This window comes from Mercurialis annua, linkage group LG3 (assembly GCF_937616625.2).
Source record: "Mercurialis annua linkage group LG3, ddMerAnnu1.2, whole genome shotgun sequence".
In the NCBI taxonomy this organism is placed as follows: Eukaryota; Viridiplantae; Streptophyta; class Magnoliopsida; order Malpighiales; family Euphorbiaceae; genus Mercurialis; species Mercurialis annua.
Window position 1 is genome coordinate 69687959 of NC_065572.1, and position 23780 is coordinate 69711738.

General features: G+C 34.7%; 6 protein-coding genes across 8 annotated transcripts; 3 read left to right on the plus strand and 3 right to left on the minus strand.

The window, feature by feature from the left end:
* Positions 1-565: 565 nt before the first annotated feature.
* On the minus strand, positions 566-3814 carry LOC126673720 (nucleolar protein 56-like). Of its 2 annotated transcripts, none has more exons than XM_050367961.2 (8): positions 3506-3814; positions 2905-3119; positions 2634-2791; positions 2352-2539; positions 2015-2267; positions 1644-1792; positions 1415-1549; positions 566-1103 (listed from the first exon to the last, which is right to left on the minus strand). In XM_050367961.2, exons 1-8 carry the CDS (start codon positions 3708-3710, stop codon positions 772-774), a joined length of 1635 nt encoding a protein of 544 aa, XP_050223918.1. In that variant the 5' UTR covers positions 3711-3814; the 3' UTR covers positions 566-771. The 2 variants fall into 2 exon arrangements, with proteins under 2 accessions (XP_050223918.1, XP_050223917.1); XM_050367960.2 differs by having other exon boundaries at positions 566-1106; positions 3506-3813.
* Positions 3815-4020: 206 nt separating this feature from the next.
* Positions 4021-7577, plus strand: LOC126673721 (uncharacterized). Its single transcript, XM_050367962.2, has 2 exons — positions 4021-5664; positions 7273-7577. The coding sequence occupies exon 1, from the start codon at positions 4154-4156 to the stop codon at positions 5534-5536; it is 1383 nt and encodes a 460-aa protein (XP_050223919.1). The 5' UTR covers positions 4021-4153; the 3' UTR covers positions 5537-5664; positions 7273-7577.
* A 997-nt stretch (positions 7578-8574) lies between these two features.
* On the plus strand, positions 8575-12950 carry LOC126673719 (probable inactive leucine-rich repeat receptor-like protein kinase At3g03770). The gene is made up of 7 exons (XM_050367959.2): positions 8575-10611; positions 10712-10845; positions 10971-11214; positions 11599-11810; positions 11898-11923; positions 12280-12394; positions 12491-12950. Exons 1-7 carry the CDS (start codon positions 9252-9254, stop codon positions 12698-12700), a joined length of 2301 nt encoding a protein of 766 aa, XP_050223916.1. The 5' UTR covers positions 8575-9251; the 3' UTR covers positions 12701-12950.
* Positions 12715-15865, minus strand: LOC126672928 (probable adenylate kinase 7, mitochondrial). Its single transcript, XM_050366878.1, has 7 exons — positions 15796-15865; positions 15560-15703; positions 14363-14787; positions 14062-14202; positions 13838-13919; positions 13713-13753; positions 12715-13049 (listed from the first exon to the last, which is right to left on the minus strand). Exons 1-7 carry the CDS (start codon positions 15863-15865, stop codon positions 12879-12881), a joined length of 1074 nt encoding a protein of 357 aa, XP_050222835.1. The 3' UTR covers positions 12715-12878.
* On the minus strand, positions 15722-18544 carry LOC126673058 (protein ROOT INITIATION DEFECTIVE 3-like). The gene is made up of 8 exons (XM_050367017.2): positions 18197-18544; positions 17862-17975; positions 17519-17652; positions 17270-17414; positions 16971-17173; positions 16606-16727; positions 16227-16456; positions 15722-16132 (listed from the first exon to the last, which is right to left on the minus strand). Exons 1-8 carry the CDS (start codon positions 18419-18421, stop codon positions 15884-15886), a joined length of 1422 nt encoding a protein of 473 aa, XP_050222974.1. The 5' UTR covers positions 18422-18544; the 3' UTR covers positions 15722-15883.
* Positions 18545-18691: 147 nt separating this feature from the next.
* On the plus strand, positions 18692-22259 carry LOC126673059 (cycloeucalenol cycloisomerase-like). Of its 2 annotated transcripts, none has more exons than XM_050367019.2 (8): positions 18692-18805; positions 18885-19027; positions 19412-19495; positions 19631-19672; positions 20795-20905; positions 20982-21173; positions 21475-21572; positions 21885-22259. In XM_050367019.2, the coding sequence occupies exons 1-8, from the start codon at positions 18793-18795 to the stop codon at positions 22078-22080; spliced, it is 879 nt and encodes a 292-aa protein (XP_050222976.1). In that variant the 5' UTR covers positions 18692-18792; the 3' UTR covers positions 22081-22259. The 2 variants fall into 2 exon arrangements, with proteins under 2 accessions (XP_050222976.1, XP_050222975.1); XM_050367018.2 differs by having other exon boundaries at positions 21475-21549.
* The last annotated feature ends 1521 nt before the right edge of the window (positions 22260-23780 follow it).

Below are 23780 nucleotides of genomic sequence, written 5' to 3' on the forward strand. Positions count from 1 at the left end.
GAGATACTTTACTTACTTTAATTTGTTTATCTAATAACTTTTTTTAAAATTTCTCAAAAGAATAAAAAAGTCATAATTTGATGGTATTTTAACTTACATTTTATGAATTAAGGTTAGTATTACCTCAAATAAATCATCAATTGTTATATATTTCTTTAAAAAAATCTCTCTAATAATTAATATTCATGTAGAATATATTTTAAATTTTATTAATTATTAAATAATAGAATTATTAATTATCCGACGTGGAACGAAGTTGGTTCTCTCAATTTTCTATTAATTATTAGAATTATTAATTTATAAAATATTAACTATTAGAGGGTCGACTGTAGTCAGTTTAACAGCCCAATAATAGTGCATTAGTTTAATACAAAAACGGAGTTAGGAGTGCGCATTAGTTTTCAGTAGTCAAGCTTCGATATAACATTTGGTTGTTGAGAGTGTAAACCTACCACCAACATCCTCTACCTGCCACTAAATAATGATAATGCAACGGTTATCATATGCCATTCATGGCACCATAATCCACACAGCCCTATGTTGTGGATCAAAAAGCACATCAAGATTTGCTAGGAATGCTTCCAACAATAATTTATAGCAATCGGAGAATAAATTAAACAGTCGGCAACATTTTACAGTTCTTAAAAGATACCCTAACCTTTTCATCATATCGTACTAAACATATAACATAAAAACACAGCTTCTACAATCAAAATTCTGCTCCGCAAAACAGTTTTTACTGCAGCTAACTCGGATACATCGAGTCATGTTTCACTCGTCGTCTTCGGTTTTCGACTTCTTCTTTTTCTTCTTCTTGATTTCACTAGCGGGCTGCACATCCTCGACTTCTTCGTCTTTGCTCTTCTTCTTTTTCTTTGTACCATTTGACTTCTCCACCGTCTGCTCTTGCTCCAATTTCCTCTTCTCTTTCTTCTTCTTTTTCTCCGACTTAGCATCCTCAATATCATCTCCTCCATTTGTAGTAACTGTCAACTTATCCTCGGCCATTGCTTCACCATCCTCTGCAGCTTCTGATCTAGCTTTCTTTTTCTTGCTTTTCTTTGCTGAAGGCGCAGGAGTTGCTTCTTCTGTTTCCATATCATCATCTGCAGCAGAAAACAAGACTATTTAAACAAAAAGAAAGAACCATCAAGTTAGGTAGCACAGACTGACACAGGGAAATGGGACAATTGGACACAGAATACAGTTTTATTTTAAGGTTTACTTTGTTAGAATGAAGTTTCTAGTCCAAAATGTCAAATTTCCAGCACATTTCCAAAACAAGAAACATTGATTGAAATAAGTGCCGGTGCATTTAATGCAACAAAACTATCTGCTTCACATAATAACCAAGCTACTCGGGTTTGAATGGAAAGATAAAGAACCATAATCATTTTCACTAGTGTGCACAAACCTTTAGCTGCAGCACCTTCAATTGCAGCTTTCATCACATCAATGTTTTTACGAGGTGCAACTCCCTTGTCATAGAAATCCAGTCGTTCCTCAACTTGTTCTCTCAGCTTTTCTCCAAAAATTGTACTGCCACTGTCTGCAGAAATATCAAAGAAAATTCTAAATCCTTAAGGCTAATGAAGAGAATTGAAAGTAAAAAAGACAGACTAACAAACAAGTTGAGGAAATACCAGCAAAACAATCAATTCGAGATGCCATGGAACATTTGTTTGCAAGATATCGAGCCATACGTCCCTTGTTGCGAGCAGATGCTCTTCCAATAAAGGATGAATGGAAGATCAAACCATATTTTGGTGTGTTTCCTCGGGTTTTCAAAGCCCTAAAGACAAAATCGAAGAAATGAATCTGTAAGCTCAAAAGAATATATAGAGGAATAGATAGGGAGGGGGGGGGTTCATAAGGACACCCATAAATACAACAAGCCTAATGATATGAACACGAGACAATTTTCTGATGAACAGTGGATGCATGAGAGACTCTAAAATATATAAGCTATCAAGAAAAGTTCTTCTTAGTTGCAAGTAAACCGATGCCAACGCACCTGAACAATGCCTTTTCTGCACCGAGGATTTGTAGTGTAGAAGAAGGGCATTTAGCAAGGTTTGTGAGACTACCAGCATGAGAAATCAAACGAGCCCCAACAACTTCGCCAATCAAGGAAGCCAAATTGGGTGCAATGTCATTCATTTTAGTAACCAGATAATCATACAGATTCTTCCTATATTGAGCGAGATCCATTACCCTCTGAGCAAACTGTTGGACATTAATCAAATCAATTGGAGACAAATCCTGACCTGAAAGTAGGAAAGGAAATAAATGAAAAATTGAAGTAAAGATCAAGAAGCAGTCAAAAGGTAAATAGAGATTTAAGAACATACCCATTGATGCTTTGGCAGCTTCTACAACTTCTTTTGCCTTATCTTCATCTCCAAGTATTTCTGTTAACTCGGGAACATTCTCTTCAGACAACTTTGACTTGTCCTCTATGAATTTGGCAAGTTTTGCATAGAGATAGTTGTCATTGACAATCTTCACCAACTCGGGGAAATGCCAAGAGTACCATTCTCTGCAATAAGAGAGGAATTGCAGGAATTCAGAGCAAATTACAATTTTAATATTAGTTCTAATAGCACATGCATGCATAAAAAACCTCAACAGACCTGACCCTCATAGAGAAAGAATTGACGTCCTTGTCAAGAGTATCAAGAAGAAAGATTGCTTGAATAACCATATTATCAACTCGGTTGACATTGAACTTGACCTTTGCCCTGCTGTAACTGTGTCCCAGACCAAGTTGGGCTTTCTCCAGATCACCAGGCTATGAAACAATAGAATTGTATAAAATATCCATGCCATTTTTTCAAAAAACACTATAGATCTAAATTAAATGAACTTTTTTCAAAATAACAAAACTAGTGAATAAATGCAAACCTTGAGGTCCTTGATGAACCTTTCAAAATGCAGACGCACACCACGAATAATCTCAAGAACAAATTCATTGCTTTGGCAAGGTATTTTAGTAACTTCAAAAATATGTGATCCCAACTTAGGCTCAGATACTCCTAAACTGAACTTTGCCTTCTTACCCTCTTTGACTTTTGGAAGATTAAGCTCTAAGAAGTTTCTCAACTCATCGGTCATGAGCCCTGAAAACCCAAATAGATAAATACTGCATTAAGCCAAAGCTCATAACTAAATGTTAATTAAGTAAACACACCGCCTAATCAACAAAGTAGGTAATCAATCAACCATTTTAAAGAATGCAACAACTAACATTTTCATAAGATAGAAACGAATAAAAAACCACGTACGCCATAACAAAATCCCATTTTTTCACTTCAACAGCTCAGAAAGTAATTAAACCCTAAACCCTAAATTCTAAACATACCCTCTATAAAATTAGATAAATTTAGATTAAATTTAAAATGCATCACTAACTTTACAAATGAAAACACAAAACACATAGAAGAAATGAATTATATAGTAAACTCAAATATCTAACACTCAAATATATAATGAGCAAATATATTACCTTCAGTGAGCGAGTTACACTGAGTGAGCGCATCTAAAGAAGACTCAAAAGGAACAAAGGCGGTTAACTGCACCACTTTACCGAAACGGTTAAGATCAGAGATAGAGTTACGAACAGCTTCAGTGTTCTGCCCAATTTCATCGATACCGTTAGCTAGAAACAGACCGTAACCAGACGCCGACTCGTACAATAAATACAGCGCCATGGCTCCACTTTTACTTAGACAATTTTGGTGCTGTTCAGCTGTAATTTATCGGCTGAAGGAGAATGAGTAGAAAGGAGGAACTGGGGGAAGGGTTTTGGCGTTAGGGTTTTATAATATAGCGATTTTATTTTATTATAATTTTGTTGAATTAGGGTTCAGGTTTTGGATTTTGGATGATGGATCAAGTTGGCCCGGTGTATCCCCAATAGATTTCAGGCCTAATCTTTCAAGAGGGCTACGGCCCATACACGAGCAGTGAGCCCAGTCCAGTTTTTCATTTCCTCATTAGGGAAATAATGAAATCGATCAAAATTCAAAACAAATAAAAAAGGCAGAGAGACAGAAGCCATAGCTAGAACTGAATCAAACTCAATCCTCAACAACAAATCCAGGTAACCCTTCATTTCTCTGCTCCCCATTAATCTCTTTACTTCCCCAGTTCAATGATTCGATTATCTTATAAAAAACTGTCACAATTAAGACACTACAAACCCTCACTAACTACACTAACCAATGCTTATTTATATCCAACACAATCATCAAGATTCATCACCAACTTCTCTGATTCCAACTCCTCACGGTCTCTTACACTTTCCTACCTCCAAAAATCATGTGGGCTGTCCTTAGAATCAGCAATTACAGCTTCTAAGAAGCTACACTTAGACTCCACAGAGAACCCTGACTTGGTCCTAAAATTGCTTCGAAACTACGGTCTGAATCAAATTCATATTAAACATATAATCTCTACTCGCCCATTGTTGCTTTTAGCTGATATAAACAATACCCTTAAGTCTAATTTGGAGGTTTTTAAGTCTTTGGGGATTTCTGGTACGACTCTTGCTAAAGTAACAAGCAAGGAACCGAGAGTGCTCGATGTCGATGCTAGGGCAGTGGCCGAGTTCTTTAGAGAGAATGGTTTTAGTGATGAGCAGATTGTTACTTTGACTATGAAGCGGCCGGTTTTGTATTTGTATCATGCTCATAAGACTTTTAAGCCTAAGTTGGATTTTTTCAAGTCTTTGGGGTTTTCGGAGTTTGATATTGCGCATATTTTGTCATCGGAGCCTTACATTTTAGAGCGGAGTCTTGAAAAGAAAATTATGCCCTGTGTTCAGGTTATTAGGCGTGTTGTTGGGCACAATTTAAATGTTATGAAAGCTATCAAGGCTAACTATCGGATTCTAGAATCTAATGTGGAAAAGGTGCTCGAGCCTAACATGTTGTTAATGGCAAACCATGGGGTGCCGGACTCATTGATATTGAAGATATTCTTGCTTCAGCCAAAATCCTTGCTGCTGAAGACTGAGCAACTTAGTGAGATAATTGTTGAAGTTAAAAGAATGGGGTTTGATCCAACGAATTTGCTCTTTGTATTAGCTATTCGTAGCATGGCAGTAATGAACAAAGCACTTTGGGAGCTTAAGTTGGAGGCCTACAGAAGTTTTGGTTTGTCAAATGATGAGATTCTTACTGCATTTAAGATGCAACCCATGTGTATGACTACCTCAGTTAAGAAAATAAGTAAAGTATTGAACTTCTTTATGAACAAATTAAACTTTAGTCCTTCTAAGATATCCAAAAATCCAAATCTTATGCTTCTTAGTCTAGAGAAAAGAATTTTACCTAGATGTTCAGTTCTGAATATTTTGATGTCCAAGGAATTGATAAAGGAAGATGTTAACCTTCTCCGTATGTTTACAATGACGGAGGAGATGTTCCTGAAGAAGGTACTGACTAAGTATCAGGATATGGTTCCTGAAATTGTTGAGGCCCATCAAGGCAGGATAGAATTTCAAGGCTTTTCAAGAGATCTAAAATCTAATTGATTATTGATCCTGTTGATTGAGTAGGAGCACCGAAGGATTCTTAAATTGCACATATCATTTGAAGGCAATGGACATGACTATCAGGCATCGGATCTGATATCAGTATAGATGGCGTCAATATTTTAAAGGTATGAGCTTATTTAATTGTGCTTTGGTGGTCAAGTGTTTTTGTTAGTATATTGAGAAACCTTCAATACTTCTGAATGCGAATTGTCATGACTCTGGTATAGAACTAGGTCACGTCGAATGAGTTCAATCTCTTTCTCAGTTAAATAAATTGGTTGGGAGGCTGTCTTTCTTCGTTACACATATTCACTTGAAGTCTATTGACGATGAGTATTTTGTGAGTCTTACAGATTCTAAGAACTATCATGAAGTGCTTAGCTAATCTATTTCAGATGGTCAAAGCATCAGGTCGGTTCAGGTCCTTTAGATCTTCATAGTATTTGGTAATTTACTAAGAAATTAGATTATTAGTGTCAGACATTGTTTGGTCAAGGTTTTAATGTTAGTGTTAGTCTTTTATTTCTTCATATTAGGACCATTTATTGAAGATAGAATATTATTATTAGATTATAACCTTTAATGTGTCTGTTGGCATTCCTTTGGTTTCTTGGTATAGTAATTATAGAGTTGGGTTCTTGTACTGTAGAAAGAATTTAAGGTACTACTTAAGCAATGTGTTAGTATTGCCTTTCAGCCCTTCACAATCCTCCTTGCAAGCTGCAGCTGACAAAGAATGCAACTTAGAATTGTCAGCTCAGCAGCATCTCAAATTAGGGGTGTACAAAACCAACACGAAGTAATAAACTCAGTTTGATTTGACACTATGAAAATATTATCTTTCCATTTGGTTTTAAAAGTAAAAAATTGTCAGTTTAGTTTTGAACCAAACCAAACTAAATTCTTTGGTTTTGGAAAAAAAATCAAAATTTCCGTTGGGTTCGGTCCGGTTAAAATCAAATGCACACCCCTACCTTCAATATTCAGACTCATTATAAGATAATTTATAGCTTTAGCATATAGGTATGGAAATTTATTGTTTCAGCACATTTTTAATTCGAGTTCCATCAAAAGACAATGCCACTTTGAGTTAATATATTGATGTATGTATAGCATCCAATCTAAAGCAGTTAGTGGAATGGATTGTTGGCTTAACTGTCTTTAAAATGTCTTTAAATACCTTGGTCAGTCATTGTATCCCTATTAGACTGTAGTCATGTTATCAGCTTATTGATCTGGACATTACAACCTCCTGTGCATATTTAAAATGTCCTCAAATGCTTTGTAGATGCTGGCTGGGCTGGGCTGCTTTTCTATAAAAATTCGTTGTTTTTAGGGGTAATGTCATATAGATTCACCAACTATACACGTTTTCTCAATTTAATCATGATTTATAAAACGTTTCAAATATATGCACAAACTTCCATTTTGTGTCAAATTGATACATTGGTTTACAATCCGGTGTAATTTGCTGAGGTGGCAGCCGAAAAATGACTTTCACCTTAGCAAATTACACCGGAGAATGACTTTGACCTCAGCAAACTACGCCGGGTTATGAACAAGTGTATTAATTTGATACAAAATGAAAGTTGGTGTAGTCGGTGAACTTATATGAAATTATCCCTTGTTTTTTTGTGTATTTCCTTGTGGATTATTTATGATAATCTGTGACTAAAACTACTTGGCTACTTTCTGTACATGCTTTGTAGTAGTTAATTGTTCTTTGATTACAGGTTTAGTGATGCTCGGGCACAAGAGGGCATGCATGAATTATGGATGCAGAGTGCCAAATCATTGTCATGAGGGTCCTGCCAAATCATCAATTTTGACATTTGATCTCAATATTAGGTTTTCTATATTAACTTTATGTTAAATTTAAAAAGATAATGCTACTGGTATGCTTTCATAATGTGAATCTGATTCTATTGCATGAGTCATTTTGACAAGGACATGCCATGATAAGCAATGAATTTGTAGGCCCTTCTATATACTATGCCAAAAGGAAAGGGCAATGATCTCTGGAATTCCTTTTCTTTAATCTTTGGTTATATGATTGGGATATAAATAAAGCACCTGAATTAAAAAACAATTTATCACTAGACTGAGAGGGGTAAGATATTTTTTTTTTTCAAAGTTAGAATTCATCGAAGAATGTTAAAATAAAAATATAATAAGTGAAAGTTGTATTACAAGATGTAAATATATGACAAATACTAAGAAACACCAAAAATACAAGCAAAATGTAAATTTATGAAAGTAAAAAATATGTGATTTATTTACCCTATTAGACATAAATTATAGGAATCAATTATACATTAAGAAGATATTATTAATTATATGCATTGCATTTAATTTAAAAAGAACATAATAAAAAATGATCAAGTGGCACATATGCTAAACAAATCAGACAGTGAGTTGTAGGACCATTATGCTGTGACCACTGACCATATTGCATTTTGATTCAGAGTTGTTGCAACTTCATTGTAATATTAAATGATGTTTGCATTATTAACTTAACCTTAGTCGGTGGTCAAATTAACCCGAGAAATCAGGGTTACTCTACAACAAGTAGTCATAAATTATACTAGTCTTTAGTCCCAGTCATTGTTACAGTACAGATTTTTTTTCCTGCAGGTAGAATTTAATTACGTCAGCCGTTAGTAGTTAGATGTCAAATTGGTTTTAAACCAATCAATCCTACTGATATTCGAAACTGAGACTTTAAAAATACAATCCGAGGACCTAGCACTTCGGCTAGGCCTCACCGGCTTTCTGTTAATTGTGGAGCTTTCATATGTTTTTCTCATTCGTAGTTGTCAGCAATCTTTATACTACAAAGCTACAATCTTTCTTTCTTTTTGCAAAGCAAGAATCCGTGTCTAAAGTAAGACATCAACTTCATACTCTTAAATTTGTTAATCAATCACTTAACTTTAATTCTAATTATGATCTCATCAGTGTCTTAATGCATCAAATATTGTCTTCTATGCCACAATTTTCAACTTTTCAATTTCCTTTATGTTTACACAGATTTCGCAAAATTTAAGAGATTTAGGTTTAAAATATTCCAAATTGCCAATACCTAGAAGCTGGGTCTATCAGTAAACAGGTTGCCCACACTTAAATTATTGCACTACACAATTGCATGCCCAATTGGGTATTTAATAATATTGCAGACAGGCTGTCCACTTTATAAGCAAATTCCAAAGACATTGCATTATTAACATTCTTACACTTCATTCCCTAGTCGCAAATGAGTCTCATTTGGTAAGACGTTCTTTTAATTTAAATAGAGTTACGGTTTCAAATTGTATTCATGCACTCAGCTGTTTAAAAATTGGAGTTAGAGCTTCACTCGGTACTCTCGAATGAACATTGATCTAAATATAAAAAGTTTAAAAATATGTCTTATAGTTTAGAGTCTTTAGACTCATTTAGAACATACTCATACTCATGCACAATATATAAAAGAAAACACTCTGCTCTTTTCACTTCTGTAGTAAAAATATTTCAACTTTCAACTACCAACTGTACTATTGACTGAAACTCTTTCCATTAATGTTGGACAAAGTTCACATCTACTGTTGACTCAACTCAACCCTCTTCTGTTTTTTTGTTTCTGCATAATGGGCTGTTCTTAACTTTTTCAGCAGATCAACTTCACTTCAGGTATTTGCTGCAAACTTTCTAAGATCAAAGATAGTTTTTTTTCATGGGTTATTGTAGCTGGTTTCTGCTTTCATGTCTTACATGGAGTTTTTTGATCTTGGGTACATTTCAACTACAATCTTCACAAACACAAGTTCTTGTTCAACTGAGGAAGCACTTAGAATATCCTTTTGAACTAGAGATTTGGAATGATCATACTGTAGATTTTTGCTATTTATCTTCATCCACTCAAGTGAATGTGACCTGTCAGGACAATGTTGTCACTGAGCTGAGAATTATAGGAGACAAGCCATCCCATGTTGTTGATAATAACTTTGTTGGGTATGCAATTTCAACTCAAACTTTATCAGAAAATTTCTCTATGGATTCTTTTGTTGTCACTCTTGCTAGGTTAGGTAACTTGAGAGTCCTTAGTCTTGTGTCTCTTGGCATTTGGGGTCCACTGCCAGACAAAATTCATAGATTGTCTTCACTTGAGTTCCTGGATTTAAGTTCAAATTATCTCTATGGTTCTGTTCCTCCCAAGATTTCAACAATGGTGAAGCTTCAAACTCTTGTTCTTGATCACAATTTCTTTAATGACACGGTTCCTAATTGGTTCGATTCGCTGTCTAATCTTACAGTTCTAAGATTGAGTAACAACAAATTGAAAGGTTCATTTCCATCTTCAATTTCAAAAGTTGTTACTCTTACTGATCTTGTTTTGTCTAGCAATGAAATATCTGGGAAGTTACCAAGTCTTGATACCTTAACTAAATTACATGTACTGGATTTGAGTAACAACAATTTAGATTCTAATCTGCCATCAAGCCCTAAAGGATTGGTCATGGCATTCCTAGGTAACAACTCGTTTTCAGGTGAGATTCCGCGTAAGTATAGCCAGCTAAGCGATCTTCAACACCTTGATCTTTCATTCAATGAACTAAGTGGAACACCTCCTGCTGCTCTTTTCTCACTGCCAAACATCACTTACTTGAATTTGGCATCGAATATGTTCACCGGTTCTGTTGCAGATCATCTAAGCTGTGGCAGCAAACTTCAGTTTGTTGATATTTCGAATAATAGTTTTACTGGGAAACTGCCTTATTGTTTGAGTACTGACTCGGGTGATAGAGTGGTTAAGTTTGGTGGAAACTGCTTATCCATTGATTTACATCGCCAGCGTGCGGAATCATCTTGTGTGAACTTACCTCTGGCAGTAAAAAATAAAGAAGCAGGAGGCAGAAATGTGGGAGTATTAGTAGGTGTGGCTGCCGGTACGCTTATTGTTGTGGTGATTCTGGCTTTTGGTTTTCTCATAGTGTGTAAAAAGTCGCGAGGAATATCTGAGCAGCATTTGTTGCACAAAGCAGTGCAAGAAACTTCAGCGCCAGGATTCTCCTCTGAGATACTCACAAATGCAAGTAGGTCATCTACTAGCAAGAAATCGTAGGCAGACACTGAAATTCTGAGTGTTAGTCTTGAGAATCATGTGTGGTGACACTTTTCTAATTTGCATTTCAGGGTATATTTCTGAAGCTGCAAAGCTGGGAACTCAAGGTCTCCCAGCTTGTCGGCCATTCACGTTAGAAGAGCTAAAAGAAGCTACAAGAAACTTCGATGATGCTATCGTTTTGGGTGAAGGTTATTATGGAAAGGTACTGTCTAAAACTTGAGAAGATCCTAAATCTTTTCATGAATAAAATTTGGTGAGAAAACAATGGTGATGCATCTAGATGTTAATCGCCTGTTGAATCGTTTGTGCTTTCCTTTGTTTTTTCAGCTTTACAAAGGAAGATTACAAGATGGGACTCAAGTTGCTATAAGGTGTTTACCTTCTTCAAAGAAATATACAACTCGAAATCTTAAGCTCAGATTGGATTTGCTTTCAAGGCTTCGTCACCCGCACTTGGTTTGCCTGCTGGGACACTGCATTGATGGTGGTGGACAAGATGATTACAGAGTGAACAAAGTGTTCCTTGTATATGAATTTGTTTCAAATGGGAAGCTTCAAGCTCATCTATATGGTAATTGTGAAACATTTTTGGAGCAATTTTATTTGATTCTTCTTATTATAGGTCTTGTAGACGAGTGAATATCATGATTGCAAAAACATAATGCATTTTGGATAGACTCACACTTCTTGGTGATCTTCTATGCATATATATACCAAACTTTCTTGGAAATTGCTTCTGGAGTACCTCAAGTATGTGATCGCTTGTTCATTGATTTACATCGTTTCTAATGCTTCTCGAAAACTATACAATTATAATCTATTTTTGCAATATGATCTAGGTCATCATGCACATGCATCATGCATGAACATTTTGTCATTCGTCCATGCATGAATATTCTGTCTGAATATGATTGTTCATTCTGGGTATCGGCTTATAGCTATGTCTTATGTGTAGATGACAGCCAAGGCAATGTCCTAAATTGGCCAGAGAGGTTGACAGTGGTAATTAGTATTGCAAAAGCTGTGCATTTTCTTCATACTGGAGTAATTCCTGGTTTCTTCAACAATCAGTTGAAAACTAATAATATCCTGCTCAATGAACACGGGATAGCAAAACTAAGCGACTATGGTCTGTCAATTATCTCGGACGAAATAGGAAACTTTCGGGTAAGGATTCCTATCTATCGATAAGATGTTTTACTGTAAGGCCTTTGTTCCATAGGTTTGTGATGTGTATGTCTTATTTGTTTGCAGGAAGGTGGAGAAGCCCTTAAAGAACGGTAAGGATTCCTTATTTTTATCTGCAAATAGGGTTATAATTTGATACACACCATAAACAAATTTCATTTACCTTGAATGATTACAGACTGACAGATTAACTTTTAACAAATTCCTAAATTTTATGTGGTTCGATGTAACTTGCCTATTTGCAGTCGTGATAATGGAAATTTAACGAGTTGTGCATTTTGATGTTTCAATATTTTTTTGAAAATACTTTTAAAACTGATAAATTTGATATAGTATATTAGGTCAAACAAATTGTTTCAGCGGTTTTCCATTTCAACAGTTTTCATTTCCGTGCAACTCCATAGATATAAATGAGTAGAAAATGAATTGATTTGTATCTGTGTTTCAGGCAAATGGTAAGATTAGAGGATGATGTTTATAGTTTTGGCTTCATACTACTCGAATCACTCCTTGGTCGCTCAGTATCTGCCAGAAGAGACAGGCTTTTAGTGGATGAATATTTGGTATGCTCTGAACTTTGAATTATTATTAGCAGAACAATTGCCAAAGCTCATTATTGTTTGATGTCATCCTAATGCTTTAAGATTGCACTTTTACAGGCATCTTGTAACAGTCAGGAGAGCTATAGAAAAATAATAAACCCGGTGGTGCTTGCGACGAGCACACAAGAATCTTTATCAATTATTATGTCCATAACGAGTAAATGTATTTCTTGTGAATCATGGAGCCGCCCGTCATTCGAGGACATTTTATGGAACTTGCAATATGCAGTTCAAGTTCAAGCAACAGCAGACGGTATGAAGATTTGAGGTAAGTAAACCAATTAGCAGATCCACAAAAGGGATATTCTATTTAGAAACTTAGCATTCTGTATTTATTCTAATCATAGATATTAGTGAAGAGAAAACTGTTATCATCTGAGTTTGTTACTATTAGCAAATATTAACATTTGATAACTGTACTGTACTATCGTCCGAATACGGAATGTTAAAGCAATGTATATGATCCACCGGTGAGTTTGTTTGAGCAATAAAGAGCATCTACATGTTGCAACTGTAATGCAGCTAAAAGCCTCTGCCATGTCTCTCCAGGTGCATTGCCTACTTGAAAATCAAGAAGCTTTTTCTGTTTCCTGTAATAATCTTCTAGTGGCTTGCTCTGAGGACAAAAATGGAAACTTAAGTATTAGTTATCACTGTCAACCTACTCATCACTCAGATTCAAACTCAATCAAGTTTTATTTCAGGAGCTCGAGTAGAATAATTGAGAATCTGAGTTCGAGTCAATTATATGTATAATGGTTTTAAATTTTGTTTTCAGTATAAAAATAAGAAAATTACTTGTCATGGACATAATTTAACAAATACTCGAATAGGCTAGCGAGCTTGTCGAGTCGGGTATTTGATGCTCAAACTTGATTTGGCCATTTACTCAAGTAGCTAACTCAAACTCGAACTTGATTTGGCAATTGACCCAAGTAGCTAACTCAAACTCGAACTTGATTTGGCAATTGACCCAAGTAACTCAAACTCGAACTTGATTTGGCAATTGACCCAAGTAGCTAACTCAAACTTGACTCGATGCATCAAGTTAGTTTTAGGTATTTTTTTTTTGTCAACCCTGAATGATTTGTGAGTTGATTCGACTCGAACTTGATTTGGCAATTGACTCAAGTAGCTAACTCAAACTCGAGTCAACACATCAAGTTGGTTTCAGTATTTTTCGAGTCAACTCTGAATGATCTGTGAGTTGACTGGACTCGGTTAAACCCCCAAGATTTAGTATAACTACACAACACAAGCAATGCAGTTATAACTTTACCTGTTCAACATAGGCTTGGAGCTTGCTTTTCCAGGCAGCTTCTGCAACGACAATGGGAGATTCTGCATAATGATTTACTAGATAGTTGATCATTTATTTAACTATTTAAATGAACATAGATATACCTTCTTGGTGCTGTATCAAGAAATCATCAGTGCATTTGACATTCACAACCAAATCAATCTCTACAAGTTCATCAAGAACCTCCTGCATAGATTCGCACGAAAACAAACAAATCAATCTCTACAAGTTCATCAAGAACCTCCTGCAAAGATTTGCACGAAAACAAACAGATCATTGAGCTAAAACGGCATTGACCTAATGAATAAACGGCTGTAAAAGAACTTACAGCTTGTAATCGGGAACGAGGAATTCCATCGAGAATAAAACCAGTTTCACCTCTGTAATATCCATCTTCCAATCTCTTTGAAAGCAAACCAAATATTATATCCTCCGGAACAATTTGCCCTCTGTTCACAGCATTTGCAATCTAATCATAATCAAACCAAACCAAACCAAACCAAACCTTAATTAATAACAATCCCACATTATACAGCAATTCAATTGAAAATCAATACAAACCCTAGCAAGCAAAGACTTCAAAAATCAGAAACTAAAAAAAAAAAACTGAAAACTGAGGGTTTTATTACTTGTTTGTAGAGTGAGGTACCAGGGTTAAGCTCTTGACGAACAAGAGTAGCCATGGAAATGTACGGAACTTCTAGAAGCTTCGAGAGTGTCTCGACGTACACGCGTCTCTTGACACGTGGATATCCAATAAACGCCCACTGTACTCCTCTTCTTGGAACCGAACTTTCCGTTTCAGCCATTGGATAACTGCTGTTGCTGTCATTGCAATCGCTGTAGTAGTCGAGGTCTAGCTGCGGTTGAGCTGCACCGGAGGTGGTGAAGAGTTGCCGGTATGCGGTTGGCCTAGCTGTAACGGCGGCATAGGCCGTCATTTGACGGCCTAGCGAGATCATCAGATCAGAGTAGCAAGAAAATAAAAATGATGGCCGTACTCGATTGTGTCCGTGAAAATGGACATCATCAGTGGCTGCATGCCACGTAGCTCCTAGCAGTTTATATTGTATGGGAATTAACCCTTTAACAATAATTTAAGCTATTTTTTTAGAAAGCTTTAATGAATTTTAATTTTTAATGAGAATCAAATTTAAAATTCTTTTTAATTCAATAACTTTGTATTAATATTTTACCTCAATTGACATGAGAACATTTAGGGGTGGGCATGGACCGGTTAACCGGTCCACGAGGGTAATATGTAAACCGGTCCATAGTAGTCCGGTTTTTAAAATTAAAAACCTAAATCTAAAATTTTAAACGGTTAACCATTAAATCGGTTAACCATTTAAAACGGTTCGGTTTTTCAGTTTTGCGGTTTTTAACCATGAAACCATTAAAAAAATTAGATATAAAAAAGATAAAATTTATAGATAAAAATTTAAATATAGTCTGATAATTAAACTTTAATTTTTATTCTATTTAATTATTAATATATAAATTTTATTTATTTTTATTTCAATTAGGTATATAAATATTTTATTAAGAAAAATAAAGTTCTTTATAATTTTTATATATATATATACTCCTAAAATAAAAATATATTGATAAATAAAATATTTTTTAAATATTTTTTTTTGTTTAGAATTTTTATATGTGTAGATGTAAAATATATTTTATTTGAATAATTAAAAACATATGTATGTATGTATATATAATCTATAAAAATATATGTTATTTATAAACCGGTTAACCGATTAACCGCGGTTTTTAAAATTCCAAAACCTAAACCTAAACCATTAACCATAAAAATCAAAAATTAAAACCTAAACCTAAACTCTTGAACCGGTTAACCATATTTTCTGGTTTGATTTTACAGTTTCGGTTCGGTTTTGCAGTTTGACCGGGTTTTTTGCCCACCCCTAGAACATTATGTACTGTTGTTAAATATAAAATCAAGTTTTGTGAATCTGTGTCCAACAAGTATGTAGCACCAAAATAATAATGCAGAAATGGAAAATCAGGTGAATTTTTTTAGATGTTATAAATGTAGAATTTTAACATTTAGAGGCATGAAGAAATTTCGGATAACTGTTGTATATCATACGATGCGAAAGGCCTCCAAATATCATTTCAAATAACAGTTTTCTTCAGTTCCGAGCCTGCAATGGCTTTTCTTCCTCAAGTGGAGTTTCAATTTTAACTCTCTTGTTCTTTCTTGTAGTGTTTGCGTCATCATCTTCAGTATCACGTAGTAATCGAATCTGCATTAAATCTAGCAAACGGGATTGCAAATGCTTGTTCATTTCCATGACATGTCTCGTCATGCTTGCAGCCCATATCCGGTGGTCTATGTTTGTTTCTACTTTCATTTGCAAGGCTGCAGGTGTGTATCCTTCCTGGTTGCATACCAACAGACGCATACATAAGGATAAATCTGAATGCCGGGAAATAATTTTTGAATGTAAAGATAAATGGTTCAGAACAAGAGACCTCCATCTCATTTATGTGCCGGTCCATGGAAATGGTTCCGAAACTGAGAGAATTTTGATCATCCTTGAAGGGAGAACATTGGCGAAGGATAATGGTTGTTCCGTTGGAAGAGTTGGCTGGCTGAGGACACTTATCCAATGAAGAAAAGCGGAACTGATTCAGAACTCTCTGATAATTTGATGAAGGAAGCAGAGAAAAGTACGGAACCACTACAACATTAGTTACTGCCCCTGTTTAAAAATGAACACACAATTTTGTAACAACTTACTTGTCATGCAGTAGAACTATATATAACTAAATCAGAACCCTGGCGTTTACGGAAACAATAACGACAGCTAAGTTTTTCTTTGAACATCCATATATGAAAACCAGCAGTTACCTTTTCGGTAGTTAAATCTTCGTATAGCCATCCAAGTAATAGCATCCCAGAGGCAGATAGTACAATCTTCGGATGCTGATATCAGACCCAATGTACAGAAGGTCAATGCCGTTATTGATCCTCTGCAGCGGAAAAAAGGCATTCACAAATAATGTTGTTGTGTTCAGCCAAGTGCAATATCTATCCAGAAAATTTCCAAAGCCTACGAGGCAAATTTCTAATGCTCAATTCATTTCAGAAAGTTAAAAAATAATTTGAACATTTCATTCTTTCCACAATTTGTAGACGACTACTATTCATCATATATATATATAAATGCTTTATCATATCGCAAGAAATTTTATGCATCATACATTAGGCATTACTTGTGTCCTTCTAGCACAACCGGTTGAGCTTCATCAATAACTAAGGGATCGTCCACTAGTCCAACGTTAAGCATGCTAACAAAGATTCTTCCATCAATACTTCCGGCAAACAGGAACTGCTCTGCTGGATGAAGGTCGATTGCAGTAATTGCTAGTGGATATTCCTGAGTTTGTATAAGACTACCTGAGACCAAGTTCCACGCCTACAAAAGGGAAAAGTACGCTGTTTGCACAAAGAAATTTTCATTGTTCTCAAGATATAGTTTACAAGAATGCGAAGTGTATATATATCGACTCACCTTGCACGTGGCATCAAGAGAGCTTGATATAAACGTCGAGTTTGAACTAGTTGATATTATTACCAGACCACTTACGGACGACTTATGCTCTAATGAATAGTGTAGCAATGAAGACGAGCTTCCGGGATTCTCAGTATCTAATAGACTTGCATGCAATTGGTGGTATTAGAAATATGTCATTTATACCGTTTGATCTGAAATTATCTCTAGAAGACATAAAAGTCGGTGCGAGGGAAATTCAATTCTTACCTAAGCATAGACCATACACAGATCATGCCATCATCTGAGCCAGAAACAAGAAGAGACTCGTCATTAGAAAATACCATGCACTTTATAGACGAATGATGGGCGCGCCATGTCTTGAGTAATCTACCATTTGCAACCTACAATCAATCTCAATCTTATTACAACTTATTCTTCAGATTATCAGATAGAATTTAGCCTTTCTAAACTGAAATAGTAAAATCATCAATGAGCTAAAATGAACCATATCAAAACAACAGTCTTTCTAATTGTACAATTTTACGGAACATCACCATGTTTAGTGTTTCCTTCTGATTAAACTGACGAGGAAGTATTGAAAGCAACTGACCTCCCATATATAAGCATTTCCAGAAGGAGAGCCGCCTGCAAGATACACTCCATCCATGGTACAAGCAATCGGGCCGATAGCTTCAATTGGATAGCTTCGAATTGGTGATTGAGGCTAAAATTGGAGCATGAAATGGAACAGAATTTTCACCAACAGATTCAGTTTTCAGATCTTATGAATTGGTTACTGACTAAAAGTTTGTTTGACTCATTTTGGTAAACCTCAAACCACGAACCTCTAAAAATAACAACTTACAGAACAGAAAAGAAACAAAAAAAGAGCACCATTTTTGAAATCTGCTGGGACAAAAAAAAAACCCAGATAAAAGAAGCTACCTTGATCAATGGCCAAGTAAAAATAGCACCACCACCGACCGATCCATGCTTATTAACCTGAGAAGCTACAAGAAACTGATCGTTCAAGCACAGCAAACCATGAGAAGGAGAACCACAAGTTGGTAAATTCATTACACGGTCTCCACTTTCTAAATCCCAAATTACCATTCCTGTCCCCATGTTCCTATCACTGCATGCCACCAACGCCTCTCTTCCCCGTCCCATCTCTTACCCGCCCCGTCCCATCTAACACGAATACATATTTATATAAAGAGTGAAGCTGTAGATAATTACATACGTTTTGGTTATTCATGAGCGTAAAATGCAGGGCCTATGAATGCCAATGGAAGATTTGGGTCCACTGGATAATGACAAAAGGTGACTACTTGTAATTCATGCACGAGTTTGGTAACTTGTGATGACCGCTTCTGAATTGTACTTCGGTTTTTGGTCCGATTCAATTCGGTTTTTTTAGTCCGGTTCGATTTTTAAGCTGCAATATCAGTGAGAGAGTGACAATTTGCAGTCTCATGCGCATTCTCTCTATCAATCCAGATCCTAAATATCTCATCAAATTTTAAACCCATTTCATAAAAATGGGAGTGAGAGGTATTCAATTTTGCTTTATTATCTTGTTTGTCTCTGTATTATTTACATGTTAGTGTTCTAATTGGCTATGACATTACAGGTGGTGAATCGGGTTCCTGTACACTGAGTTTATGGTTGGCTCCAAACCCGAGCAAGAGATGGGGCGATCTTTTCTTTCTCTACTATACTCCTTTCTGGCTTTTTCTCTGTTTGGGCATTGTTGTTCCCTACAAGCTTTATGAGGTAATTTATGTCTATCTCTGGAAATTTCATATTTCTTGGTAAACATAGCTTCTTCATTTTTGCAAATTGAGTACTTTGTAGTATATATGAATATATTTGGTACAAATAGTTCGTTTCTATTATAAGATGGAGTTAGATCATAGCACGAACACTTCATTCAGCCTTCTGCAATTTTTCAAACACGAAACTTCATTTTTTCATAGGAAACCTTAATATATTACGGTTTCTCCGTGTCTGTGTCCGTGCTACCTAGGATCAATGTGGTAGTAATGTCAGGTTGCTGTTTTAAAATTAAGATTATGGCAGTTATGCTCCTTTGTATTTATGGCTGCTTTTGTAGTTCAAGTAATTTTTATTGTAAAGCTGCCATTCTTGTCACTGCAGAGTTTTACGGAGTTGGAGTATTTGCTTCTAGCTATGATTTCAGCTGTTCCCTCTTTCTTAATTCCAGTTCTGTTTGTTGGAAAGGTAATTTCCTCTTATAACTTTATTTTTCTTTTTCTTCTAGACAGTTTAAGAATCCGAATTCCAATTAAAGATGTCATTTTTCTTTTTTGAGGATTTTGATTTGCTTCTCTTAATCATTTTTTTCTTCTTCTGCAGGCCGATAGAGACTTGAAATTTAAGGACCGTTATTGGGTAAAGGCAAGTGATTTTGATGTTGCGTTTTTTATATGATAACATGGAGAGATTACGTAGCCATGTATTCCTAATCTTTTGAGAATCTTCTTATTGACTAATAACATTATGAAAATGTCCGTCGATCTCTTAAGTTTTGTTCAGGTTCTTAAGTATCTTATATCTCCATCTCTTTTGAGGAAGCTTGAAGCACTTGCTAGTTTGCTATCATTGTTTTTTCAATTACTGTATGAAGATTTATTGAGCTTCAATAGTGTGAATCAACTTCCATTCCGCATTTAACTGTAGCAAAACTACTCAATTTAACTGTAGTAAAACTACTCAATTCTCTGTACCCCTAAAGTCGAAGGCGCATTTTGATTGACTTTAGATACAAATTAAAGCACATGTCGAAACTGGCTTGAGAATGATTTAATTTTAGATGACACAAATATATGGTTTTTTACTGACTTGAGTTTATAATGACCTGTAATAGTATCATTTACACTGTCTTGCTTCCTCTTTGTTATTATAGTAAATTTGCTTCTTAAATTACAATGCTGCAAAATCCTATGATAAACATAATTGAAGAGAAAACTCCATTGTTAGGTCTTGAATACATCATTTTCTTTTGATAAGGAAGCTTGTACCAGTTGGTAATTTTCTCACTGTTTTTTCAATTATTATATGAAGTTTATTGAGTTTCAGTGCACACTAGTTTGTAGCAATATCCATCTCCCATTCTGCTGTAGTAGAACTACTCAATCCTCCGTGACCTGAAGGTGAAAATTCATTTAGATTGGTCGAATATGCAAGTTTATGGCACGTATAAATATGGCTTCAGAATTATTTGTTTAGGTGATACAATTCTATTAGTTTTTTGTCAGGACAAATGCTGCTTCTATTTACATGACCTGTGACAGTATCATTTACTATGTCTTGCTTTCTTCTTGTGAATATTTAATCTGCTTTTTAATTCACAATGGTGCAAAATCCTTTGATGAACACATTTGAAAAAGTTCATTTTTATACTGTAGATTTCTAATTTTCTTTTTTATTGTAGACTATTATAGCAGTTCTGTACATTTATAATTTTACGAGTTCAGAGAAATGTCATTGACCTTAATTGTGAACTTCATGTTGCGGCAGGCTAGCCTTTGGATAATCATTTTCAGCTACGTCGGTAATTACTTTTGGACGCATTACTTCTTTACAGTTTTGGGAGCTTCTTATACATTTCCATCGTGGAAGATGAATGATGTAAGTTACAAAGCAAGAAACACTATTAATCTATGTATGTCCGTCCTTTTTCACGTTGTTCTATTATTCTGTGCAGGTACCACACACAACTTTCCTTTTAAGTCATGTATGCTTCCTGTTTTACCATGTCGCCTCAAATATGACACTTCGCAGACTACGGCATGCTATTGCTGACTTGCCCGAAAAACTTCAGTGGGCTATCGAGTCAGCATGGATCTTGGCTCTTGCATATTTCATAGCGTACCTGGAGACTTTAGCCATCTCTAGTGTATGTGGTAAATTGGTCTTTCTGTACATTGTTAATCAAGAACTTTTTATCTAATTATAAAACATTTCAAGTGCCGGCTTATAAATAAATTAGCCAATGCAAAATGAGATCTGTTTCATGTAATTCTATGATTCGTCATTTCCTTTTGAAATTTAGGTTTGCATGAGCTTAGAGTGACATCTATGCTATGCAAAACTTTTGGCGTCAGTTTAATTCATATTATTTTCTTCTTTTTAATATTTTTCCATTTATCTGTGAATTTTTAGTCAGTAATAACAGATTATGTTTTGAACCCGTGCAGTTCCCTTATTATGAGTTTGTTGACCGATCTTCAATGTATAAAGTCGGATCCTTATTTTATGCCATGTACTTCATGGTAAGCTTCCCAATGTTTCTGAGGTAAGAAGTAAACAAATCAACAATTGATACTTAATGTTAGACCAGTTGTTTTGCTTGTGAATGCATTAGGCATATGGAAATTGTGGATTCATATTCTGAGCTCTGCATATTTCAGCTCAGAAGAAATTTTGCAGCTCATTTTAATTTTGCTGTCATTAATTTTATATGGTGTCTTTTTTGGTTTAGTTCATTAAATCGGAAAAGTTAAAAAGAAAACCAAAATGGTAGAAGTACATATATGCATATACGTGACTCGTGGATTGTGCTTCTGTATATGAAAGGTATATACTGACTCTCTGTTCGGTTTCACAGGATCGACGAGAAACCTGGCGATTTATGGGACTTACCAAGAGTAACTGTAGATGCTCTAGGTGCAGCAATGCTGGTAACCATACTACTCGATTTATGGCGCATCTTCCTCGGACCTGTCGTTCCAATGCCAGATACAAAACAATGCTCTCAACCTGCCGGACTGCCCTGGATTCATACACCAGCCAATGGAACTTAGGGCGCCTTCGATATGTTTTGAGGTATGAAACGACAATTTGGTATGACATCAATGCCAATGGGAATAGAAGAGAATGGAACATGTATATTCTGAAATTTTGTCTGGCTGTATGTATAAGAAATAAAAATAGAAATGGAAGTATGTTTATAATTAATTAATTTATTAAATTATTTTTTCAATAGGGTGTAGAATAAGTAGTTTCTTGAATGCCACTGTCCATTGATTTGTTTATTAAATTATTTTAGTTTGATTTGATTTTCATTGAATGCCACTGTCCATTGATGGTCCCATGCTAAGGGAAATAGGAACCATCCCATGATCAGTGTTCATTTTTGTCTCCTGCATTTCGTTGTGGCTGTGGATGTTGTATGAGCTGTTGAACCTTCGGTAATTTCCAGTATTTAAAATTTTAATATTTTATTCTTTCAAAAAAAAAACAATTTAATATTTTAATAATATACTAGTACAATTTTACTATCTACCAACAAGGTATTTATGGTATAAGAGCTGGACAACAAACTGTTGGGTCGTGAGTTCAAATTTTTCCATTAGCGTTTTCTCTTTTCTAATTATCAAAAAAAATTAATATCTTAATAGAAGATGCAATTAATTTTTAAATTATTTATACTTTTAGCTTTTTATGGAAATTTATTTTGTCTTTTTCCGTAAAAACTATGAAGAGCTTCATTTCATTATTCTAGCGGGGGGGGTAGAAAAAACGATCAAACCGATTAATCAAACTGAAATTTAAAAAATCATACCGAAAAATATGTTTTCAAGAGTTTAGGTTTACTATTTTAAACATTTATTTTATATAATGTTTTAATTTTAGAATTTAAGTTTTAAAAACTACGGTTAATCGATTAATCGGCTTATAAGTAATTTACATTTTTTTTATAAATTGATTTTTTATATTAATTTTTTTTTCTTCTATTTAATACTCTTGTGTTGTCTCTTTCATATTACCTACATATAAAATTTGATTTTATAGACTTTAATTTTTAAAAAGTTCGCCTATTTATGGTTAAAAGGTTAAGAACCACAAAACCAGAAATTCAAACAATTCAAACTGGTTAACCGGTTAAATGGTTAACCATTTTAAAAACTTTGATTTATGTTTTTAATTTTATAAATTGATGTTTTTAATTTTAAAAACTTTGATTTATGTTTTTCATTTTATAAATTCAAACAGACAAAAATTTTGTGCAAGATTCCTCCTCCACCATGAAAGCTCCCGTTCAACCCTTTTTGTGGGCAAGAGCCATGGTTATATCCAGATAATAAATAAAAATGATGAATGATCTAACTGATAAAAATAAAATATTTTGTAGCCTCTTATCTTATTTTTGTGGTAAATTAGACCATAATTAAAGAAAAAAATACTTACATTCTAATTTTATAAAATTCATCTACTATCATAAAAAAAATTATTCACATATGTGAACAAATTTATCATATAAAAAAGGTGTAATATTAAACTGTATCAAATTATTATTAATTAAATTCTTTAATTTTTTGTATACAATTGCTTGCGAAATAAACGGATCAAATAGTTAAAATATTTTTGAAAAATATTTTTCTCTTTCTAATAAAAGATATAGATATATGAATAAAGCAGAAGATTATTCTGAAAATAAAGCAAAAACAGCAGCTAAGAGACGAAACTGGGAGAGAATTAGTACTATAACTAAAATTATAGT